The sequence below is a fragment of the Camelus ferus genome, chromosome 10 (genome assembly GCF_009834535.1).
Source record: "Camelus ferus isolate YT-003-E chromosome 10, BCGSAC_Cfer_1.0, whole genome shotgun sequence".
In the NCBI taxonomy this organism is placed as follows: Eukaryota; Metazoa; Chordata; class Mammalia; order Artiodactyla; family Camelidae; genus Camelus; species Camelus ferus.
Genome location: NC_045705.1, coordinates 21,098,204 through 21,119,443, shown reverse-complemented (window position 1 = coordinate 21,119,443; position 21,240 = coordinate 21,098,204). Strand labels below are relative to the sequence as shown.

Genomic DNA, 21,240 nt, shown 5'->3' with positions numbered 1-21,240 from the left:
GATCTGGGATGGAGCCTAGAAACATCTGCTGTCTTGTGCTTAGCCAGCAGAGCCCGGTCTGAGGGGGAGCCTGCTATTCCAAGACGCGTGTTTGAGATCTAACTTATCACTCTCTGATTTTAAAACCTTCAATCTGTCACTCAGTCTGTCCAGAGCCCAGGTTCTGCGGACAACTAACATTTAGACTTCCTGGCCACCCGTAGGGGTATGAGTGCTCAATGCGTTAACATAGCGCTTTTAGAATGGTACTGGGACACAGTCAGTGCTCAGTGTTCGCTGCCATGATGGTTAGCATCTGGCTGAGACCAGGTGGCAGGATGAAATGTGGGACCTGTGGGGAGAGAAAGGAGCAGTGTGAGAACGCGGAGACACAGTCTGCAGGGATGCCGGAGGGAGCTGGGACCTCGTGGGCCAGAACAAGGGGAGGGCTGAGCTTGTGGCCTAGACTGTCCTGCCCTGGCTGTCCAGCTTGGTGGTCTCTGTGACTGGCTGGTTTTTATTGGCCCTCTCCCGACCCATCCCCTCGCAGGGCCTGGGCCACTCTGAGAGTGAGGGAGCTCCAGGAAGCCCTGCCCACACTGCTCCCTTGATGCCGTGAAGAGAGGTGCGCCTAGTAAGATCCCCTCCATGCTGTCTGGTGCGTTGGTCCTGCACCCTGAGGCAGGTTCGGGAGGGACAAAGGGCCCGGAGTGAGTGCTGGTTTGACACTAGTCTTAATCCCCAGTTCCTGTGGAGCCGTTTTCACTCAGGCTCGGGTCTGCTCCGAGCTCGAAGCTCTTGTCCAGGTGAGATCCTGGCGGAAGGTGCTGTGTGTCCAGCTCAGCCCTTGGCTGCCCTGATCCGTGTCACGCTGGCCACGAGGGCTTCTGCAAGTGTGTGAACAGAACTCAGAAAACCTGGAGTTAGCAAAGGTGCTAACCTTACGGTCCCCCCCACCCCACCCCGCTCCACTTGAAGTCCGTACCACGGCCTCGGGTCATCCTGCAGGGATCATCTCTGCTACCTTCTAGCAGCGTGACTGGGCAGCCCATCTTTCTAGGCCTCAGTTTCCTCATCAGCAAAATGGTGAAGATGATAAGATGGTTACTCAGGTTAAATGAGAGCGTCCAGCGAAGCACTCAGCTCAGTGCCTGGCACATAAAAGTACTTGTAAATGGTGACCGCCACCCACTCCTCGTCACTGTAATGGTCAGAAACGTGCTTAGATGACGTGTCTGACACTGAGACTAGTCTCCTTCCCTTGACGTAGGATGATGTTTCTTAAAACATGGCTCTCAAGTGGCATCTGGGTTAGTAATATGACTACTAATACAATTACTATTACTACTGATGTCACTACCATAACCACTGTCACTACCAATAATAATAATTAATGAGACAGCTTCCAATATTACCCTACTTACAAACACTCCTGCTAATTCTAGCTGGCGTTACAGAGCACATATTAAGTGACAGATACCATCTTACATGCTTTGCTTATTAACTCATATTTCTCGCTGTACTTCTCTGTCCATCAGCGGGAAGGGGAGAATTATAAAGAGAATAAGAGAATTGTGAAGAGTGGCTTATGAGACTGAGTCTCCTGCCTAATGAGAGAGGCAACAACAAGACAGAAAGGGGGAAAACTGAGCACAAACCACCAGATGGTGTGAGAGGAAGCTTGGTGGGATGGTACCATTACGTTGGCCCCCAGGCCCTGCTGCTGGCCTGGATTCCATCCCGGCTCCGCCGGGTATGAGCTAGGTGGCCCTGGTCATTTAGCCTCTGGCCTCAGTTTCTTTTTAGCCCGGGCCTAATAGTGCCAGCCTCATAGTGGTGTTGCGGGGATTGAGTGAATATACGTAAAGCGTGAGTGCCTGGTCCATGGTGTGTGTCAGTCATCATCACTGTCATCACCACTGTCCTCCTCCCCCTCCCCCTTCCCATGTTCTTCTTCCTCTTCATCATCATATCCCAGAGGATCTTTGAGAAGCCTGGAGTCGCTGAGGGGTGGCATCAGAACAGCCTGGGATTTTAACTGGGTCTTAAAGGACAGCTACCCGACATTGGGACAGGTAGGGTGATGTGGGCAGCAAAAGTCACAGAAGGATTTTGTTGCTTCCAAGTGCATGCTTCATGTCGGAAATGGATCTACATTTTTTTGGAGAGTGGGTTACCAAATTACTTTATTTGAAGGAATATAAGTAGATGTTTTGGTACAACTTATAGGAAAGGTAAAGATATGGATCTACATTTTCAAAACACAGAATTAAGTCTTTGTTTTTGTTTTTGTTTAAAGTCATCGCTGATTGTTGTTTAAGTAGCTAATGCTTCGAGGTGGGGCTTGAGGGGTTTTCCTGTGGAGACCTGTGTCCTCAGAGGTGCCTGTGCAGAGGGGCAAAACCAGCCCCTCCTCTCCAGCTGTGTGGTCTGAGCAAGGCTCCTTACCTCCCCAGCCCTGGTTTCCTCCTGTGTAGAGACAAGATCCAAGCAGTGCCTACTGCCTGGGGGCCCCCCAAGTTCTGGGGCAGTGCCCCCGACACAGGTGAAGTGCATAGCGAGGAGAGGCCCCTCTTTGTTCCAGTCCAGAGGCAGGAGGGGAACGTTCCCCCTCAGATGAGCGCCCTTGGGTAGGCTGTGTGCTTAGTCTGAAGAAGTGGGCTCGTTAATCTTTTGCTCAGCTTGCGAAAGTGCTTTCTTATCAAATAATAGAGATGATGGCAGTGGTGGCTTGATGCTACTGACTTGTGGTTCCCTTAAATACCATTTCAAGAAGATTTGCAATGTTAAACTCTTTTCTCTTTCCACTCCCCACTTTTGTGCATTAAATTTCCATCTGTTTACCCAAAATGGAACTAAAAGAAACAAAAATAGCTATTGGGTGAATTAAGTACTAGTTTCCATGTATTCCCCAGGCTGGTGCACCCAGTGACCTCTGAAGTGACTTGTAAGTGACTTGCCTGTGGTCCACAGTGCACACAGGGAGCCACACCTCCCACCCCCAGTCACTCTCCAGCATCTCACCTGCTTTTTCTTCCGAGCACCTCCTCTGTGTGAAGTTCCCTTGTCTGTGGATGTGTTTGCTTCCTTTTCTGCCCTCCTCACCCCTCTAGAAGGTAAGCACCATGGGCTGGCCCTGTTCCCACTGTGACCCCCAACACATAGAACGTTTCCTGGCACAGAGTAGGCAGTTAAATATTTTGTCCAGTTAATGAAATAAGCTGCAGACCCTAAAGGCTAGACTTGTGTAGTCAGACCATCTGCAGGGTCTCTGCTCTGCCATTTTCTGGCTGTGGGACTATGGGCAAGTTAATGTCTCAGGACTCAGTTTCCCCAGCTTTTCATGGAGAATGGCTTGATCTACTTCCAAAGATTTTTTGAGGGGATCAAATGAGGTAATACACTGAAATGACTTAGCCCAGAGTAAGGTCTTCACACATGGTAGCTGTTATTAGCAAAATTACTGTTTTCATAAACCTGTGAAAGGACTAGAATAACTAACCTGTGTTCAGTGCATAAATAACCAAAAACACTGCTGAATTTAAAAATCACATCTACTCAAAATGAGTGTTTTCTTTCCCTCTCAAATGTACCTCTTTCAGTCCCTGACTGTAATTCCTTCTTCACCCACCCCTGACAATAGCCAGGGGCCCAAGCAAGTGACAGAAGATGAGGTCGACCAGATGTCACAAAGGACTAATTCAGTGAGAACCATGTCAAACAGAGATGTTGTACAAACTTTGGATTTATCTCATCCTACCACCCGAGGATCTCCAAGAACTCTAAAAACTGGATTTCACCCACTCACTGGTTCAAAGACCGAGCAGCGAGTCACACACTCCAAAGCGGAGTACTCATGTCCTGGGCCGCTCGCTTGCTGGTTTGACCGCCACGCCTCCATGTAATGAGCTGCCATTGTCCAGTGTAAAGCATGGGAGGGATATGATCTGATTTATTTTTACATGGGCTGGAAGCATCTGGACAAACCTCTACAGTTTATCAAGCACTTGAAACACCCCACTCTCTAACAGACCCTCACAAGCTCTCAGAGGAAGCCGATTCCACTCCCATTTACAGGTGGGCACACTGGGGTCTTGGGAAGGTGAGAGGGGCAGCCAGGTTCACAGCTAGAAGGAGGCGGATCTGAGTTCAGGCAGGGAGGTCCAATGGTAAGAATGCAGTGAATTCAATGTCCGGCGTGATACCTCATTCCTGCCTCCCAGGAGAAAGGGCAAGAACCTGGGAGCCGGTCTCCCAGTCAGCACCTTCTGCCCAGTGTGACTTGAGCAGCTCACTCTCAACTCCTTGGGGCCTCTTCCCCAGCAGATTGAGTTCGCTGGCTCTGGGTGGCCAGCCGAAGGTGGGCATATGTCCAGCATCCGAGAAGGAGTGAGCCAGGGACTGGGGGGCAGACAAAGGAAGTGGCAGTGCCAGATAACAGGGCATGGAGACAGAACAGGATCCTGCCCCAGCTGTTGACAAGTGCCCCAGGGGCGGCCTGTTGTGTATGACTTCCTGTCCTGTTGTTGTGCCCACCTGTCCCCACAGAGGAGAAGACTGGGAACTGCCAGGCCCAGGGGCCTCCTTCGTTAGGAGTGTTAGGAGGGTTTTTGTAACACGGCAGCCACAATCCCCTTTGTCTAGGGTATTGCCAGGATCCCAGAGAGCGCCTTGGTGCTGGGAAGTCCCAACTCAAAAGGGAATGAAGTTTACTTTCTTGAAGAAGGGGGAGGTGGAGGGGCGCGTGGGGGTGGGGAGGTGGAGGGGGCAGCGTGGCTGGGCAGGTATAGTTCAGCGGTAGAGCATGTGCTTAGCGTGCAAGAGGTCCTGGGTTCAATCCCCAGTACCTCCATTAATAAATAAATAAAAATTTATAAACAAACAAAGAAACCTAATCCCCTCCCCCCAAAAAAATTTTAAAAAAGAAGATGGCTTCTGAGGCTGAGCTGTGGACCTTCCAGACACTGAGGACGTGGGCAGGCTAGGAGCTCAGGCGATGTCTGGAGTCAAGCTGGGCTGCTTTCTGGCATGCTCCTACTTGCCTGCCAACCAGCTCTCCAGATTTCCCTCCTCCCACAAGACTGGCTGCCTCTGACAGCCGCCTCCTTTGCTGCTTTAATATTTGAGATCTGGGGGAAGAAAGCTCTTCGGGGGTGGAGTATAACCCCTGGCACCTTGGGGCCCAGCCCGGCATCCCCTTGCCTGCTGCCTTCAGGGCTAATGAGGCAGGTGGATGCAGAAGCTGAAGTCTGGGCTGGGCGCTGGGGCAAGCCTTTCCCCCTCGTGCCTGCCTTCCAGTTCTCCTCCGGCCAGCGGCTCACAGCATTGTGTGTGTGGCAATTTGGTGTCAGGAAGGACCCCAGAATCTTTTCTGTTTAGAGCTAGGCAGATCACCATTGGCTAGCTATGTGACCTTGGACATGTGTCCAAATCTCTCCAAGCCTCAGTTTCCACATTTGTAAAATGCAAACTCATAGTTATACCTCCCTTGCAGGGTGGCTGTATTAGAGGGTAACGTTTGCAGAACGGCCTCATGCTTCCTTGGCATGTAATAGGCCTTCAGCACATCATAGCAATGTGGCTTTGCAGCTCAGAAGCAAGTACCAGTCTTCCCTGGGGCTGCAGTTTGGCTGTGGGTGCAGAAAGCAGGTGCTGGGAGCTTCTTTCCCTGGCTGGGTTGGAGTGCATTGCCTTCTACAGCTCAGCTCAAAGCCACTAGCCAGTCAGGAATCTCCCCCTTACACAGGAGTCCCATGCCTCTACCTTCTCCTGAAGTTTCTGGAAACTGTGTCCAAAAGTGCAAGGGTCACCATGTTGCCTTAGACTGTGGGGGATGGGGAAGGCCGGTGCTGTGTGATTATACTCACCTGAATCTAAACAGGTATACCTGTTCAGAGAGTCTAAATACAAGACCCATCCCCGCCCTGCTGCCCAGCTGGTGTCTGTGGAATAATAAATGGAGCAGGACAGCTAAGCCCTAGGGTCCTCCCAAGCTTGCCTTCTTGGCAGAGGCTGGTGGATGGTGGCAAGTGCCCTCACTGTGCTTTTGAAAGTGTTGTATTCAGAAGGAGGGGCATGTGTTTGAACGTGTTGGAAGCCCTTGCCTGTCTGGCTCCCACACGGTGAAAGAGCTGTGGTCTCTTGTCACAGATGCCGAGCCCCGGTGACTCTGAGTCTGTTGCACCTTCATGGCAGCTGTGAGCCCCGTAGGGGAGGTGTGGCCAGCAGGCCAAGGGAGCCGCGCCGCAACCAAGTGGAGAGCGACCTGCTTTCATGCAGCTCCTTTCCAGGTGTGTGGGAAGCAGCAAGACCCTGTCCTATTAGACCAGCTGCCTGCCGGCCAGGCCACCACACAGGGGAGCCCTGGCCTGAGAGATGGGCCAGATCCCCCGGGCCTGGCAGCACTCGAGCCCTCCCTGCTGTGGGAGGGAGCGTGGAGGGTGGCGGCCCGCATGCAGTCGCCACTGAAATCTGTATCATCCCGCCCACATAAGATGCCACCCTGGAGTCAGGCCCAGTTACCAAAGACAGATGGCTGTGTCCTGTCCAACGAGGCTCAAGGCCACACTGACATCTGCAGAGCCACGCCTGCTTTTTCCCTCCCTGAGGAGGCCCCGCCCACCGTCCTCGCTGCCCTCCCAGAAACTGCCCCAATCAGCCAACTCCCCAGGAGACTGCTCCCGGGTAGCAAGTTCTCCTGTGAAACGGTTATCTTTCTACCGAGGAAATATTTTCTTTTTTTCTGAAAAGAACCATTTGTTAATACCCAGACCTGCTCAAGCCTCCAAGGATGGAGGACAAAACCCTTCCCCATTTCATGTGCTCACTTGCCAGACTGAGAACTCTGGAGCCCTGCACAGAGTTCTGGATTAAGAGCAGACCCCTAAAAACGTGTTAGCAGCCAGAGGGGTTTGCATCCAGGACTAAGAAGTGTGCGGGGTATTTCTAAACTCAAAGGTTGAGTTTCTAATGTGCGCTTCTGTGCTGATGGGGGAGCAGCGTCACTGAGAAAACAGTCTCTGCCTTCAGAGAAGTTATAGTCTGAGGAGAGAGCCAAAGAGAAAACCCTCACAAGCAGAATGATTGCAAATGGGGTAAGTGCTGTGAGGATGCAGAGCTGAGGGCAGAACAGAGACCAGGCTCAGGGCCAGCGGGCCGAGAGGGCCTCCCACGGCCTGGCAGGGACGCTTGAACCAGGTGGAGGTGCTTTACCCAAGTGCCGAATGCTTGGGCGGCCAGGTGTTTGCATTTGCCTGAGACTCTTCTGGTTTGCACCTGCTGCCCTAGAGTTGCTGGTAACAGCACTCCTGTTCCCTTTCAAAAATGGTCCAGCTTGGGTGACACATTGCAGGGTTCCTATGCCTAATACTCATCACCCCTAAGATGAAGGAGGTGGGGCAGGGTCCAGAAAATGGAAGGCCAGGGCCAACTTACAGAGCAGCGGTGGAGTGTACTATTTGGGAGCTTGGATGTTGGGAGTACCCTGCCTGGGACCACATCGCAGCTCTGCCACATACTAGGCACGTGACCTGGGGCAAGTTACTGCAACCCTCCAGCCCTCAGTTTCCCCACGTGTAAAATGAGGATCATCATAGTACCTGTTTCATAAAGGAGATAGGAGGATTAAGTGAGTCAATTGATGTAAAGGGCTTAAAACAGTGCCGGGTGCTTAGCAGATGCTCTGTACATGTTAGTTGTTAGTGTTCCCTAATATTCCTGGGATGCCGTGGGAGCCAGGCCGGGATGCCCTGTTTGTCACCCAATCAACCTTCCATCCCACTGCTCACAATTAGGCTCCCTAAAGGGCAACCACTGGAAAGAGGCAGGGAAATCGCTCACGGCTAATCCTGGCTGGTTGTAATCTAAATTTATATCCATGTGCATATCTGAGCAAATGGAGGTTTTTCTCATGCCTCTAATCTGTACCAGATGGGTTCTAATAAGCAAAGTGTATTCCCCCCCAGGAAGCCCTAAGCCCCACCTCTAGCACAAGTCCCCTGACCCCACATGGAGATTCTGCCAGGGGTCAGCTGCAAGGGTCTGAGGCAGCGAGGTTGCTGGAGGAGATAGGCCTAGGGGTCAGGAGATGGCTGCCTAGCTCTGACTCCAAGCTGGGCCAAACCATTCTGGTTTACCAAGCAATTCTAGAAAAAATAATTAGTCCAAGATGTGAACGGGACTAGAATCACTTCCTTTGTGAGTGGAATCTGACTTCGGTGGGACAATGTTGGTTTCATTCTCCATGGACGTTCTGGCTTGGTGTTAGGCCACCGTGGCCCTCCAGAAATCGTGGGAGACTTGTGGGGAGGGAGGGCCTCAGAGCTGGCACCACAGAGCCGACCTTGACCTTCCCAGAGCAGTCCCTGCTTGAGGAGCTGTCACTTTACTGGGGAAAGCTTGGCATCTTTGCAGGTTCCTGCCTTGCCAGACCCAGCCAGACAGCACGGCGGGGAGTGTGCTTCCCAGCAGGATCTGTGAAAAGGATGGATTCAAGGGAAGGTCACCCCGTTCAACCTCAGTGCTCAGCAGTGGTCCCCCTGAAGGTGGGGCAAAGTCAGTGGAAGAATTTAGGGCTGAAGGTGGGAGACATTCAGGCCCACCCCCTCCCTTGACCACCACCTGCAGCTCTCCGGCTGGTCCCTGTGAGACTGCCTTCCTAGACTAAGGGTGCTCACAGGCGGGGTGGGATGGGCTTACAGGGTGATGGGGGAATCTTAGGGAGTGACCCTAAGGCATCCTGGACCTCCCCCAAACCCTCCCCACCCCGGGAGCCAGGCCCACACCCCAGAGCCCTCTGTGCTCCCAGCCAACAGTGGGAGCCCAGCTTTTCCGGGGCTGAGCTCAGGCCGGGTCTCGAGGCCCTGTCCAGCCAGTGGGCACTTCCAGATCTGCCTGCCTGAGTACTTGTACTGAGTCCTCATGGGTGGACATAGTGGGGACATACCTACTGGCCCCAGAGTTGGCCTGCCAGTTGGGGACAGAGGCACAGGCCTTCTCATGCCAGGGGCTCAGGTGACATGGCCTCCAGCTACAGGCTTGTACCCCATCTGCCAGCCTGGCTCTTTCCCCAAGGCCCCTGCCCACCTTGAGGAAGAACAGAGCCTGCTTTGAGCTGGAAATTGGAGGCGTTTCCTGTTTCATGTTGTTAAGACACTGCTTATAGGACTGTAATCCCAATAAATCATACGCTTGCTGAGTGGGGCAGGGTTTTTTTTTTTATTTTTTTCCAGGCTGCAGGGACCTCTTAAAACCAAAGCCTTAAGAAGTTTACTCTCTTCCATTTTTTTTTTTTTTTTTTTGGCAGGATAAAATGGCTTTTGCAGGCCTGGTCCAGTTAAAGGGCCTTGCCAGTCCTTGATACACTCAGGCTCACCTACGTGATTAGCTTCGAGACAGGAAGAGAAACTGAGTCACACCCCGTGGGACTGGTCTTCCTGTTGCTGCCGAACAAAAAGCTCTGTGACCTTGGACCCGGCACTTGGCCTCACTGGGTCTCTCTTTCTTCCTCTCAGCCCCCTTCCTGTTAAAGTCTCGTTTTCTTTGGTGTATTTTATGGACTGCCCCACATGACATTAGTTGTTATTTTCTGCACACAAAGACAAATGCTCCCAGTCGGTGACCCTTTTAAGTGGCTTTGTTTGTCACAGTAGCAGCCTGCCCGGATGCGTTCACATGCACATGCGGTGTTTTTGAGGTTAGGCCGCCAGCAGCACTTAGGGGTGCAGGTCCCTTGCAGTAATTCTGTGCCCACCCCACTCACCACATCACACATTCATGACCCCGTGACCCCTGGGTCTGTGTTGCCATTGCCCCTTCCCCTGTTCAGGGTTCTTGACAGCCAAGGCCAAGGGCCTGCACTGCCAGAAACAGTTTCCAGATCACACTCAACATAGTGGTTGCATTTGTTGCTCTGTTTTATGAGCTGGGGTGGAGTGGGTGGTGGGCAGCCCGCTGGAAGGTTTTGCAAGCTTTACATGTTTATACTTGCTGGAGGGCTGGGAGGTGGGGGGAGGGAGTTGGCTGGACTTGAAGAAGGCTGGAGCTGAGGCATTTAATAGGACCAGATTCCCTTAGCCTTTTCTGCTGTTGGGTCTTTTCTCTGTCAGTAGACACTGAACAGTGGTAGTAGTTAACCTTTACCAAGAACTTACCACATGCCAAACGCTGTGCTAATAAGCACTTTATGTACATATATCAAGCCTTCTTGAGAAGTGGTCCTATTATTTATACCCATTTTGCTGATGGGGCAACTGAGGCTAAGGGCGATAAGGTAACTGCACAGGATTACAGTTTAATTCATTGAGGTGCACTGGATTCCAGCCTAGGGCAGTCTTCCTCCAGAGCCCATGCTTTTGCCCACGTACAGTAGGTACAGCTGTTGTCAAGTAGAAGCTGTGAAATAACAGCAAAAGGGGTGATCATGATGGAAAATGTCTAGAAACCACTGACCTAACTCCATATCTAAAAGAAAAACAGGCCTGAAGAAGGTAATAATCTGCCCAAAGTTACAGAGCCAGTTCACTTGCCTCCAGAACTTTCTCCCAGTGAGGATTTGGTATAGGATCCTCAGACACTTAATCCAGGAGCATGCATGCAAACCACACTTCAATCTAGAATTGGCTGGACTAGGGCAGAACCCCAGCCCCACGCCCCAGAGCAGCCTTGTCTGAGGGATCTGCTACATTCATCTGAGGTAGTGGTTCTCAAAGTGTGGTCTGGGGGACCCCTGGGGTCCCAGAGACTTTTCAAGAGACCACAGGGTCAAAATTATGTTCATAATATCATAAGGTGTTATTTGCCTGTTCACTCTCATTTTCTCACACGTGTCCAGGGCAGTTTTTCAGAGTCTGTGTGACATGTGATCACAGTATCACTCTGATGGCTGACAGGATGTGAGCTTGTGTATTCAGATGTTCTAACATTTTCTGTTTTAATTTCTGATACAGTAATTAGTGACAAAATAATACACACAAACAAAAGCTCTTTTGGGGGCCTCAGTAATTTGTAAGAGTACAGAGGGGATTCTGAGACCAAAGCACTTGAAAACCACTATTCTGAGGTGCCAGACCCAGCCAGGGGGGGAGTCAGTGGCTTGCAGCCAAGCTCAGCCTAAGGGAAAGGCAAGAAGAGGAAAAGAGCCTTTTTCTTTGGGAAGGAACCAAGCAGAGAGCCCCTGGGAACCATGCATCATCAGTCATTCCCAGTCTCCCTCCTCTGGACCCTTCTCACCCTGCAGTTAGGACATAGCCGTGGCCTGTGCAGATGGGAGTTTTTCTAGGGATTTTCCAGAATATCCAGGAATGCAGGCCAGCTTCTCAGCATCCCCAGTGGGCTAGATGAATTACCAGAAAGGAAGTAGTGGCCTGGAACCCAGAGGCCAAGGGAAGGATGTTACTGAGAAAGTCCACGAATTGCTTGTCATTTTACCTTCCTATGGACCACAGGCCAGGGAGGTGGGTAAGCCAAGGAGAAAGGCCTGAAGAGGCCATCTGGGGGCTACAACAGCCTTATTTGTGGACAGGTGGCCACCAACCACCTTCCCAGAGGCAGAGGGACAATCTTAACCCTGGAGGATTTTTGTATATTGAGAATATTAATCAGTGTGCAATTCAGGAGACAGAAACCACCCTAGGTGTTTTAAGCGGGAAGGGATATAATGCAGGGAATTAGGTGCCAACAGAATCACTGAGGGCTCAAGGAGCATGTTCAAAGCTGAACCTCTGGGAATGACTGCAAGGACAATACAGAACTTGTCATCAGGGGGCTACTCCCTCTGAGATAACCCTGGAAGTTGCAATTCAGGATTGATGCTAGAGTCCAGCAGTCTTTGCTGTTGCCTTCAGTGAATAGCGCTACTGCTGCCTCTGAAGCACTCAGGAAGGTGGGAAACGTATGCTCGAATTCTCTGTAGGGGGTACAAAAGACCTCATATTTTATGACTCGGCTTGCTAGCAGAAACAGGCCACAGGGGCACAAAGGTGGCCTCTTACCTCACATCCATTTACCAGAACTCTTGCAGCTGTAGCTTAATGATGACGTTCAATTTGCAAAGCAGTCTGGGAAATGTAGTTTTCAAATTTCTACCTCTCCAACTAAGATGGTAAAATGGAGGCCGAATGAACCCATCCCCAGTATCTGCCCACCAATTATCAACAATGCATTTTTTCATGTGCCAAGTTGTAAGAGGCACAAGGCAGAAGAATGAATCATGACACCATCTGATTAGATTTCACGGTCTCCTGAGTTCCCTCTTGGATTTCCCCTGGTGCAGCTGGGAGATGCTGCTTGGAGGTTTCATGGCCACACTTAGCTGTCTGTCTTGGCTGTTGGCCATGATAAGGAAGAATGGCTGGCAAATCCACAGACTATCTTTTTGTTTATACTTCAGTCTCTAATGCTGGTGATTTAGATAAATCCTTCCCCTTGGATCAGAAGGAGTGATGTGTAGAAGCATGATTCTGAGCTTGCCTTATAGCATTGTAGTGTAAGAACTGTAAAACTCAAAATATCTGGAGGGAAGTCAAATGGGCATTCACAGTCAAGATCTTGTAAACATGCACAAATGGATTGTTGTTCCTTATTGGTTTCTACAAGCTCCCTGTAGAGAGTCCTGGCTTCCCACTCTAATGTGTCAATGCTGTGCCCTTGAAAAGTGTATGGCATTCTTTTCTGGGCAGAAACAGGATGTGGTCCAGAACTGAGAACTTGGGTGCATTATGCTACATTCCTGATGCCTAGCCATCCTTGCAGTCGTTTGGTTTATTGAGGATCTGTTGCGTCTAAGCCCCGTGCTGGGCATATTTTGGAAAGTGAGAGATGATGAAGGTATCACTCTAGTCCTGAAGATGAAAAGTCTAGTTGGAAAGATGGAATGGAGTTCTAAGGGATCTTGGAGAAGGAAGAGATGATTTTCTTCGGAGAAGGCATCTGAAAAGGCTTCTGGAAGGAAGTGGCATACTAAGCCTTGAAGGATAACTAGGATCTGGACAGGCAGAGGTGAGCTCCGGTTCACTCTGATTTGTCCTTGTGTAGAGGTGGGATTGGGCAGGGTGAGCTTGAGAACCGCAGATGTCTGGTGGCCTGGTGTGTCCTGATGATGGGTGCATGCCAGGGCTGGGAAGTAGGTTGGGGTGAGGTTCTGAGCATCCTTGAAGGCCAAGGCTACAAGGCTTCCCCAGCCTGTGGCCTCCTCAACGCCACAGCAGTTGGTACGCTCAGTGCACCAGTGAAGTGACTCAAACCTAGGTATACTTTCTGAAACATCAAAATAACTTCCAAGTGAACCACCTTCAAGAATCCTGATTATTTTGTTTTTAAAAAATAAATAAACAAAAACATCCTTTGCCCTCAAGGAGAGAAGCTTTTAAAACTTCGAGGATGAGCTAAACTTTTGGAGACCTGAGGCAGGTCACCTGTGGGCCGTTCCCGGTGATTGCCTGCAGCTGACTTGCTCAGGAGCTGGGGAGGGAGAATGGAGGCCTTCTTCCTGGACAGAGTACCTCTCTGCGTGACCAGGGGAAAGGTGGTGACAGCAGGGGCCTATCGCACACATGGAAGTGGGGCGTGGAGGGGCAGCCAGCACGAGCCAAGACCCTCTGTGGCTTGGGCCCTGCTGGACTGTAGAGTGGTCTTCACTGTGGGAGACTCGTGAGGACTGGTGGAGAACAGGGGTCAAGCTTGGTGGGGTCAGGGAGGGAGGGCCTGGGGAGGGGAGGAACGGGCCCTTAGTGGCAGAGTCACAACTTTGCTGACCACCAAGGCACTAGTCACCTTCCTGCAAATGGCGCCCCCTGGTGACGCACAGAACACCTGTGACGGGTGCCCCTGAGTTTGTAACTCAGAGGCCTTGCTGAACCCCCGCTCCCTGCTTCCTTCTGGCTGCCCCACACCGTGGCCATGGGTTCTGGGTGTGACACAGGCCCCGGGACCATTCCTCCCTGGAGGACTGGGAGCACCAGGCTGGGCCACCCTGGCCTGCCACAGGAGGTGACGCAGGCCCACCTCAGCCCGGGTGCCAGTTAAGGAGGGAGTGGCTATCACCCCCGCATAACAGTGTGATGTGGGTCATCTCCTCTGGCCTCACGAGGACCCTGAGGAGTGGGCGCTGCCCTGTCTCACCAGTGAAGAAAACAGCCTCGGGGTGTTGTCTGCGGTGATGGGGCACAGCTGGGTTTGGAGCCCAGGTCTGTTCGACTCTTTCCTCTGCAGTCAGCCTCTCCCCTCCCTGGAGACCGGAGACCCCATCTGAACTCTTTGGATGGGGCAGGAGTCCCTAGTTCCACGTGCTGGCTAACCCCTTCTTTCCTCAGGCTCTGCTGAAGGCCCCCAACAGGAATTCCTTCCTACTCATGAATGTCTGTGCACTGGGATAGACTGGGGTCTCCTCCACGGCTGTCCTCTGAGAGCCGGTGCTGAACGGGGCCCCCTCTGCACTTCAGGGAGCACCCCGCCCAGGCTGACCCTCTCTCTCTGCTGCCCCCCAGGCCCTTCATGCTGCTGCCGCCGCTGATGGAGTGGATGCGTGTGGCCATCACCTACGCGGAGCACCGCCGCAGCCTCACCGTGGACAGCGGTGACATCCGGCAGGCCGCCCGGCTGCTGCTGCCCGGCCTGGACTGCGAGCCCCGGCAGCTCAAGTATGGAACTGGGGAGGGGTGAGGCGGGGGTCCGGCTTCCCCACCCAGCCCTGGGTAGACCCTCTGCTCCCTCCTCTTCCTGGATCCGGAGGGGCAGCAAGCAGAGGCTGCAGCCCGTTCACTCGAGCTGCTCTAAGGCATGTCCTGCACAAGCCCACCTGTTAGAACCGATCTACTCCGGCCCCCGGCTACGCTCAGATGCGTCCTCTGCAGCCGCTGGTCTGGCACACAGAGCGGACTCACATTTGGATTTGGGCGGGAGAGCTCTCGCAGTCTGACTCTTTGGGATATTTGGGGGTACACGGCAGAAGTGGGTCCTCCCTTCCTGTGATCACCACCATTTTCCTGAGCACTTCCTAGGTGCAGGCTAGTCCTGAGCCCTTCCTTTTTATGTGCATTTCCTCATCCTCATGACAATGTCAGAGGCAGACAGGCTGAGATGCCCACATTACAGATGGAGAAGGTGAGGATCAGGAGGGATAGTAACTTGCCCACAAATACTTAGCGGGTTACGTGACCGTGTTCAGATTTGAACCCAGGCCCCTATGGTGCCAAGCCTGGGCTGTTCATTTCCTTGCCAGTGTGCCTCTCTTGTATTGGACTGGCTTCCAGAAGTTGTTCCAGAGAGGGCTTTCTCTGGCTGCGCTTGACCTGGGAGAGAGTTAGTTTTTTGTTTTTTAACCTCTTCTCTCTCCATGGCAAATAGCAGGACCTCGTTCTAGGGGCATGTACTTTTTACTCTTTGGCTCAATCAAGGCTCCAGGCAGCAGCCAGCTACTGGAGGCCTGTGGTGTGCCCTCTGCAGACACAGGTTTTCTCTGTGACTCTCCTTGGTAGGTTGGCTTGGTTGCCACAGAAGTCTGGGCCACTCTCTTTGGTGCTTCTGGGCCTCACCAGGAAGCGCTGAGGGGAGAGCATGGAGAGCTGAGACCTGGAACTTGGCCTTGGCTTCTTCCTCCTCGGGGTGGTCCCCTGAGAGATCATTTTAGATGGGCCTTCATTTCTGACAAGTGATAGCTCCCAAGTGCTCAGAGCACTTGTTTAACGTGTTTCTAGAACAGCCGACGTGTGTGCTCCTTATGTCACTGAGCATGACAAGGCCGGGCACTGCTGATTACACAGTGCTTCCCAGTGCTTCCCCACCCCGTCCTCACACCACGTCCGCCTAGCGCAGCTGTGTCTCCTCTTACTGGGAGGCAGTGTCCCAGCAGAAAGAGCCATGCTCACATGCCCCGCTCTCTTCTGCACAGGCCCGAATGCTGTTTCAGTTCCTTCCGGAGGCTGGATGCGCGAGCGGCTACTGAGAAATTCAACCAGGACCTGGGTTTCCGCATGCTCAACTGCGGGCGGACGGACCTCATCAGCCAGGCGATCGAGGCCCTGGGCCCCGACGGGGTGAACACCATGGACGACCAGGTGCGTCCTGAGCACTCTGCCAGCCAGGCTCAGGGGCCAGGGGCCATGCACAGGGATTCGTGATTGCCAGAGTCGGTGGCACTGTTCCTTCTGTCCCAAACCTGAGAGACCCACCCACTCAGCTCTGTGCTTCTAAGCGGAGCCCTGCTGTGCAGGTGGAATGTCAACCCAGAGACGTCCCTAGGGCCCCTGGGAAACCCTTTGTAACGGGGATTCTGCTTCCCCTCACTGGAAGGATGGAGGCTGTCCCGGAGGGTGCAGGGCTGGGAAAAAGTTCAGAAAAGTTAGCTTGACAGCAAGCTATGGATAATAGTCACTGAGACTTGTACCAGAGCATCCTGTGTGCCTGCCACGTGCCAAGCCCGCACACATCCTTGCCTTCATGGGTTAACGTTCTAGAGGAGGATACTGAGAAGCATGAACACATAAAATACAAGAGTATGTTAGTGAAAAGTGCTGAGAAGTTAAGTGAAGCCAGAAAAGGGGATAGGAGGTGTTGGAGGTGGTCGACAATTTTAGGTAGAATTTAACTTGAATTTTTTGGTTTGCTTTGGTTTTTGTTTCTACCGTGAACAGCTACCATTCATATAGCACTGACTGTGTTCCAGGCATTGTTCTAGGCGCTTCTCACAGATTAACTCATTTAATCTTGACCACGGCCCTGTGATGTAGGTACTGTTCTCACCCCCTTTTAAAGATAAGACAACTGAGGTACAGAGGTTCTCATTTACTTAAGGAGCAGAGCTGGGATTAGAGAATCCGAGCAGTCCGACCTGCTGTGGAAGACCCAGTTTGTTTCTTTGATGCGGTTTTGTGAGTGCTTGCAGTGTGGGTCGTGGCCCCGTGGTCTGGAAGACCACACAGAAGCATGGGGGAAGTGAAATGATAACTGAGGGGTCACATAGCGCTCTCAGATGAGGTGACAGCACAGAAGAAGGCGTGATGAGGCACTTGGCAAACCCAAGCCCGAGTGGACCTGAGGGGTGCGGCAGGAGCAGCCAGGGAGGGCTTCCTCCTGGAGGACCTGAGCTGAGCTGGAGGGAGGGCAGATCGGATGCAGCGGAGAAGGGGGCAAGGCATTCCAGGGAAGGGAGATGCTGGGAGCAGGAGCATTGGGATGGGACAGGCGGGCACGCGCTGGGTTAGGGGAGACCACGAGGCTGAGGGGGATGCTTCGGCAGGGCTACAGGGGCAGCAGGCAGTGTGTCGGGTCTCCCTGAGGCACCTGCCAACGCCGGCCCTGGGCTTTGCAGGCGCATTCGTCCCGGGGCAGTCGTCCTCCCCCAGCAGCGCGGTGGGGAAGCCCGTGGACCCTGGCTTCAGAGGGACCTGGGGCTTAATCCTCCACGCTGTAGCTGTGGCATCTTGGACAAGCTCCTCTACCCCTCTGAGCCTGTTCCCCCACCTCCAGCACAGCGGGGTGCCAGTGAGGTTAGGAAACTTCTGAGTTGGGCGTGTAGTAAATGCTCGGTGAATGTTCGTTCTGGTTTTTGTCGTCCACGTGGTGATGATCTCTGAAATCTGTTAAGTGGCCTCTTTCAGTTTAGCCTCTCTAGGTGCCTGCAGTGGGGAGGGGCCAACACACAGAAAGGAGTTTTTCCTCACAAGGCTCGTAGCCTGGTGGACACTCAGAATCGTGTATGGATGTGTGGCGGAAAAACAAGCCAAGGATGTGCCGAGGAGAATGAAACAAAGTCAGGTCCTTGCTCGGTGGCCGTTGGCTTTTCTCTAACTGCTCGGTCCTGTTGGTCCCCTCGGCCTTGGTGTTTGTAGAACGATCTGGGTACATGGGCCTCTCACCCATAATTCATCTCGGGCCATTTCTTTACTCTGGGCACTAGGCAGGAATTTATGAGGTAAGGAGATCTTGTCTACACACAAATAACCTAATAAATAACCTCGCAGGGCTGCAGACAGACCCTTGCCAGGATCCAGCTGTGGGATAACACTTTCCACAGCTGCCTTTGCTGTTACTGGCCACGGAGAAAGATTCCCAGCCAGGGAGGCAGCCCCGGTAACCGCCCACCTAAACTCAGGGAGGGATTGGGCCTCAGCTTTCAGAAAAGCTCAGAACTGCTCACAGCACGAGATGTTAAAGTCAAGCACCTCTCCACCCTCGTCACCCTCGTGAGATGCCTCAGAGGGAGAGCTTCGCAGCTCAGGCAGACCTGGGTTCTGTTTGAGTTCATCCTCTCAGTCCTTGTGTGACTTGAGCAAGTTAACCCCCCTCTCTGCTTCTCACCTGTAAGGTGGGGATGATAACAGAACCTCCCTAACAGGGATGTCATGGTCATTAAATGAGGTGATGCATGTGAATCACTTCACACGGTGACTGACAAGCCTGGGATGGGTCCGGGTGTGACGGTGTGACAGTAGCAGTGGTGGTGTTATTGTGTTATTGTAGTTAGTTAGCTCGACCAAGGTAAGCTTACTCTGTACTAAGCACTTCATACACAGTAACTCATACTCTTTACAACAACCCAGTGAGGTAGGTACTGTTATTATTCCCATTTTAAAGATAAAGAAACTGAGGCACAGAGAAGTATAAGTAACTGGTGCAAAGTTTACAGCAGAGGTAGCCTTTGTACCTGAGTCTGGCTGCAGGTCCTGTGCCCCCTGCCCCTCTGGTGACCTGCAGTGCTTGTGGAAAAGTCCCTACGTATCCTTCAGGTGTCATGTCCAGTGGCCCTACAAGGAGCAGGTGTCTTGTCCAGCACAGGACACAGGATTGTTCAGGATGAGCAGCTGGTTAAGCAGGAGACCTGTATTTGTGGTTTCTGGAGCAGACGCCTATGGAATATGTGTCTTCATGTTCTGTTTCCAGACAGTTTAGCATCTGCCTTTGGTTCACACAGGGTATGACGCCACTGATGTACGCCTGTGCTGCTGGGGACGAAGCAATGGTTCAGATGTTGATTGATGCTGGAGCAAACTTGGACATCCAGGTGAGAAAGCCCCACAGGGCTGTACCGGGCCCCTGTCCCAGCAAGAGAACACCCCAAAGTCTTCATTGTACATGCTGGGTGCGATATTTTGGACAATTGGATAGATGTGTCTCAGGGGACTGGAAATATGAGATGCACAGAGATCACAGTTAGCAAAGAGGGTTTTTCTTCAAGATTTGAGCTTTCTATCAGAGAAGAAGTGAGCTCAGGGGATTTGAGTGAAGAAAATGGCATCATTCTGTTACTGTAGCACCTTTCCCCTTTTACCAACTGAATCCCTGGCCATTCCTACCATCCCAGATACTTCTAGCTCTACCTCCCTCCGACGCATAAAGTGCTTTCTATCTGCCATCTCTCTGTCCAGGGCAGACATCACTAATTGAACATCTTTTTGAGCCTTATCCACATAGTGCTCCAGGCAGACATTACCAATCAAATGTAGAAAGCACTCAAATTGACTCCAGGTCACTGTCTCTGCAGGGTTCCCTTAGCTCAGGCACCTGTGTCACCGGCCCAGGAATGTCACTTACCAAGGAAACACTGATCATCTGTGGTATTTTTCTAGGTTCCAGGCAACTCTCCCAGGCACCCCTCCATCCATCCTGACAGCCGGCACTGGACCTCACTGACATTTGCAGTGCTGCACGGACACATCTCTGTGGTCCAGGTGAGTTCCTGCCAGGTGTGCAGGGTGCCCTCAGCTTGCTCACCTGCGTGAGTGGCAGCCTGGAATCAGAGACACCAGAGGCGCTGGTGAAGTTCGGCTCACTTGGTCAGGAGGGCAGAGACCCACAGGATTTGCTTTAAGGAGCAGGTTTAGGTGGGAGGAGACGTGTGGGGCTTTAGGGAGTAAGATGCAGGCCCCAGCAGTACCAGGCCTGCCTGGCATCTCTGCATCTGTTGCTGGAGTCTGTGCAGGTGTGCTCCGTGTCTCTCCTCCAGCCATCTTCCCGACTCTTAGCTTTATCTACTCATGAATTCTCTCTATCATGCTGTCCTGGTTCTGCACCTCCCTGTTTGCAGGCTTAGTCTCTTAGCTTCCCATTTCCTGAGAGAGGACTCAGACTGGCCCAGCTCACCCATCAAGCCAAGCCACGCTGTGCCCACCGTGGCCCTGGTAGCTGTGGCTGGTGTGAGGGTGGGGTTCAGGCCTAGAAGTGGAAGCTGTGGACAGGGCACCAGCTACACTGCCCCTCAACTCCTAGACTCCTCTCCTCAGGCCACGGGTCCAAGGGTTCCAGCACCCCTTCCTGGGAGTTGGTATTACGCCCTTGCCGTCTGCTAGATTTCAAGTCCTCTGAGGGCAGGGGTCACATCCTCCCTCTTCACCCCTGTCCACACAGCCCTAGCCTAAAGGAGGGACTCAGTAAATGAAGGTCACTGGCCTGGCTGCCACCTCCTGCCTGCTTTTTGGTGACTGCCCTCCTGAGGACCTGAGCAGAGTGCCACCCTAGCCCAACTGGCCTGCAGGGCTGTGCCCTGGACTGGTGCCCAGTTTCACCCCAATGGGCAGGCCTCTTCCTCTGCCGCCTCGGTGCCTTGGCTCAGGCAGCGGTGCCACGACTGGTTTCTGACTGACAACAGCCTCTGGCTGGCAGCCGCCCTCCCTACATGCTGTAGGGAGGCTGAGAGGTCAGCCTGGACCCCTCGCACCTGGTCTCAGGTGAGGGGCGGGCGGGTTTCCAGACTGCCAAGAGCAGGCTCTGAGGAGGCTTTGGTAACCCAGAAACCTAGGGGGCCTCTCCCTCCCTCCAGAGCAGCCCGTCAGGAAAGGTGAGATGGGACTGAAGTCACCTGTCCGAGTGGTGCAGACACCACCCCTGCCCCAAGGCAAAGCCAGCCAGCTGGGCGGGAACTGCTTGGTATCTGTTAACCCTGCCCCGTGTATCCCCTGCAAGGCCTGCCCCCGCTAGAGTGGGGAGAGGCCACCTGGTTTCCCAGACAGGGAGCCCCTGCCCCGGCCCCGCACCTCCCAGCCTTGGGTAGCTCACCAGGCCTCTCTGATGGGAACCCTAAAAGCCACTAGGTATTGAGCCCCTGTGGAGAGCTGAGCACCATTCCCCTTAATCCCCAACAATGCTGCTAGGCAGGTCTCTCTCCCATTTTCCAGATGTGGAAGACGAGGCTTGGAGAGTTGAGCTACCTGTCCCAGGTCACCCGCTGGCCATGGCCAGCCCTGGCACTCAGCTCTTTCTGACTATAACACCTCTGCTCCCTCTGGAGCCCCAGTTTCCCCTGGTTGATGGGGGGGGGCGGTACTTTCT

At 52.9% G+C, this 21,240-nt stretch overlaps 1 protein-coding gene across 1 annotated transcript in view; it reads left to right on the top strand.

The window, feature by feature from the left end:
* ABTB2 (ankyrin repeat and BTB domain containing 2) overlaps positions 1-21,240 on the top strand; it is a 173,353-nt gene that overhangs the window by 139,163 nt on the left and 12,950 nt on the right. The window contains exons 4-7 of the mRNA XM_032488441.1: positions 14,463-14,615; positions 15,866-16,031; positions 18,887-18,976; positions 19,542-19,643. Coding sequence (XP_032344332.1) covers positions 14,463-14,615; positions 15,866-16,031; positions 18,887-18,976; positions 19,542-19,643 — 511 coding nt within the window. The remainder of the gene's footprint in view (positions 1-14,462; positions 14,616-15,865; positions 16,032-18,886; positions 18,977-19,541; positions 19,644-21,240) is intronic.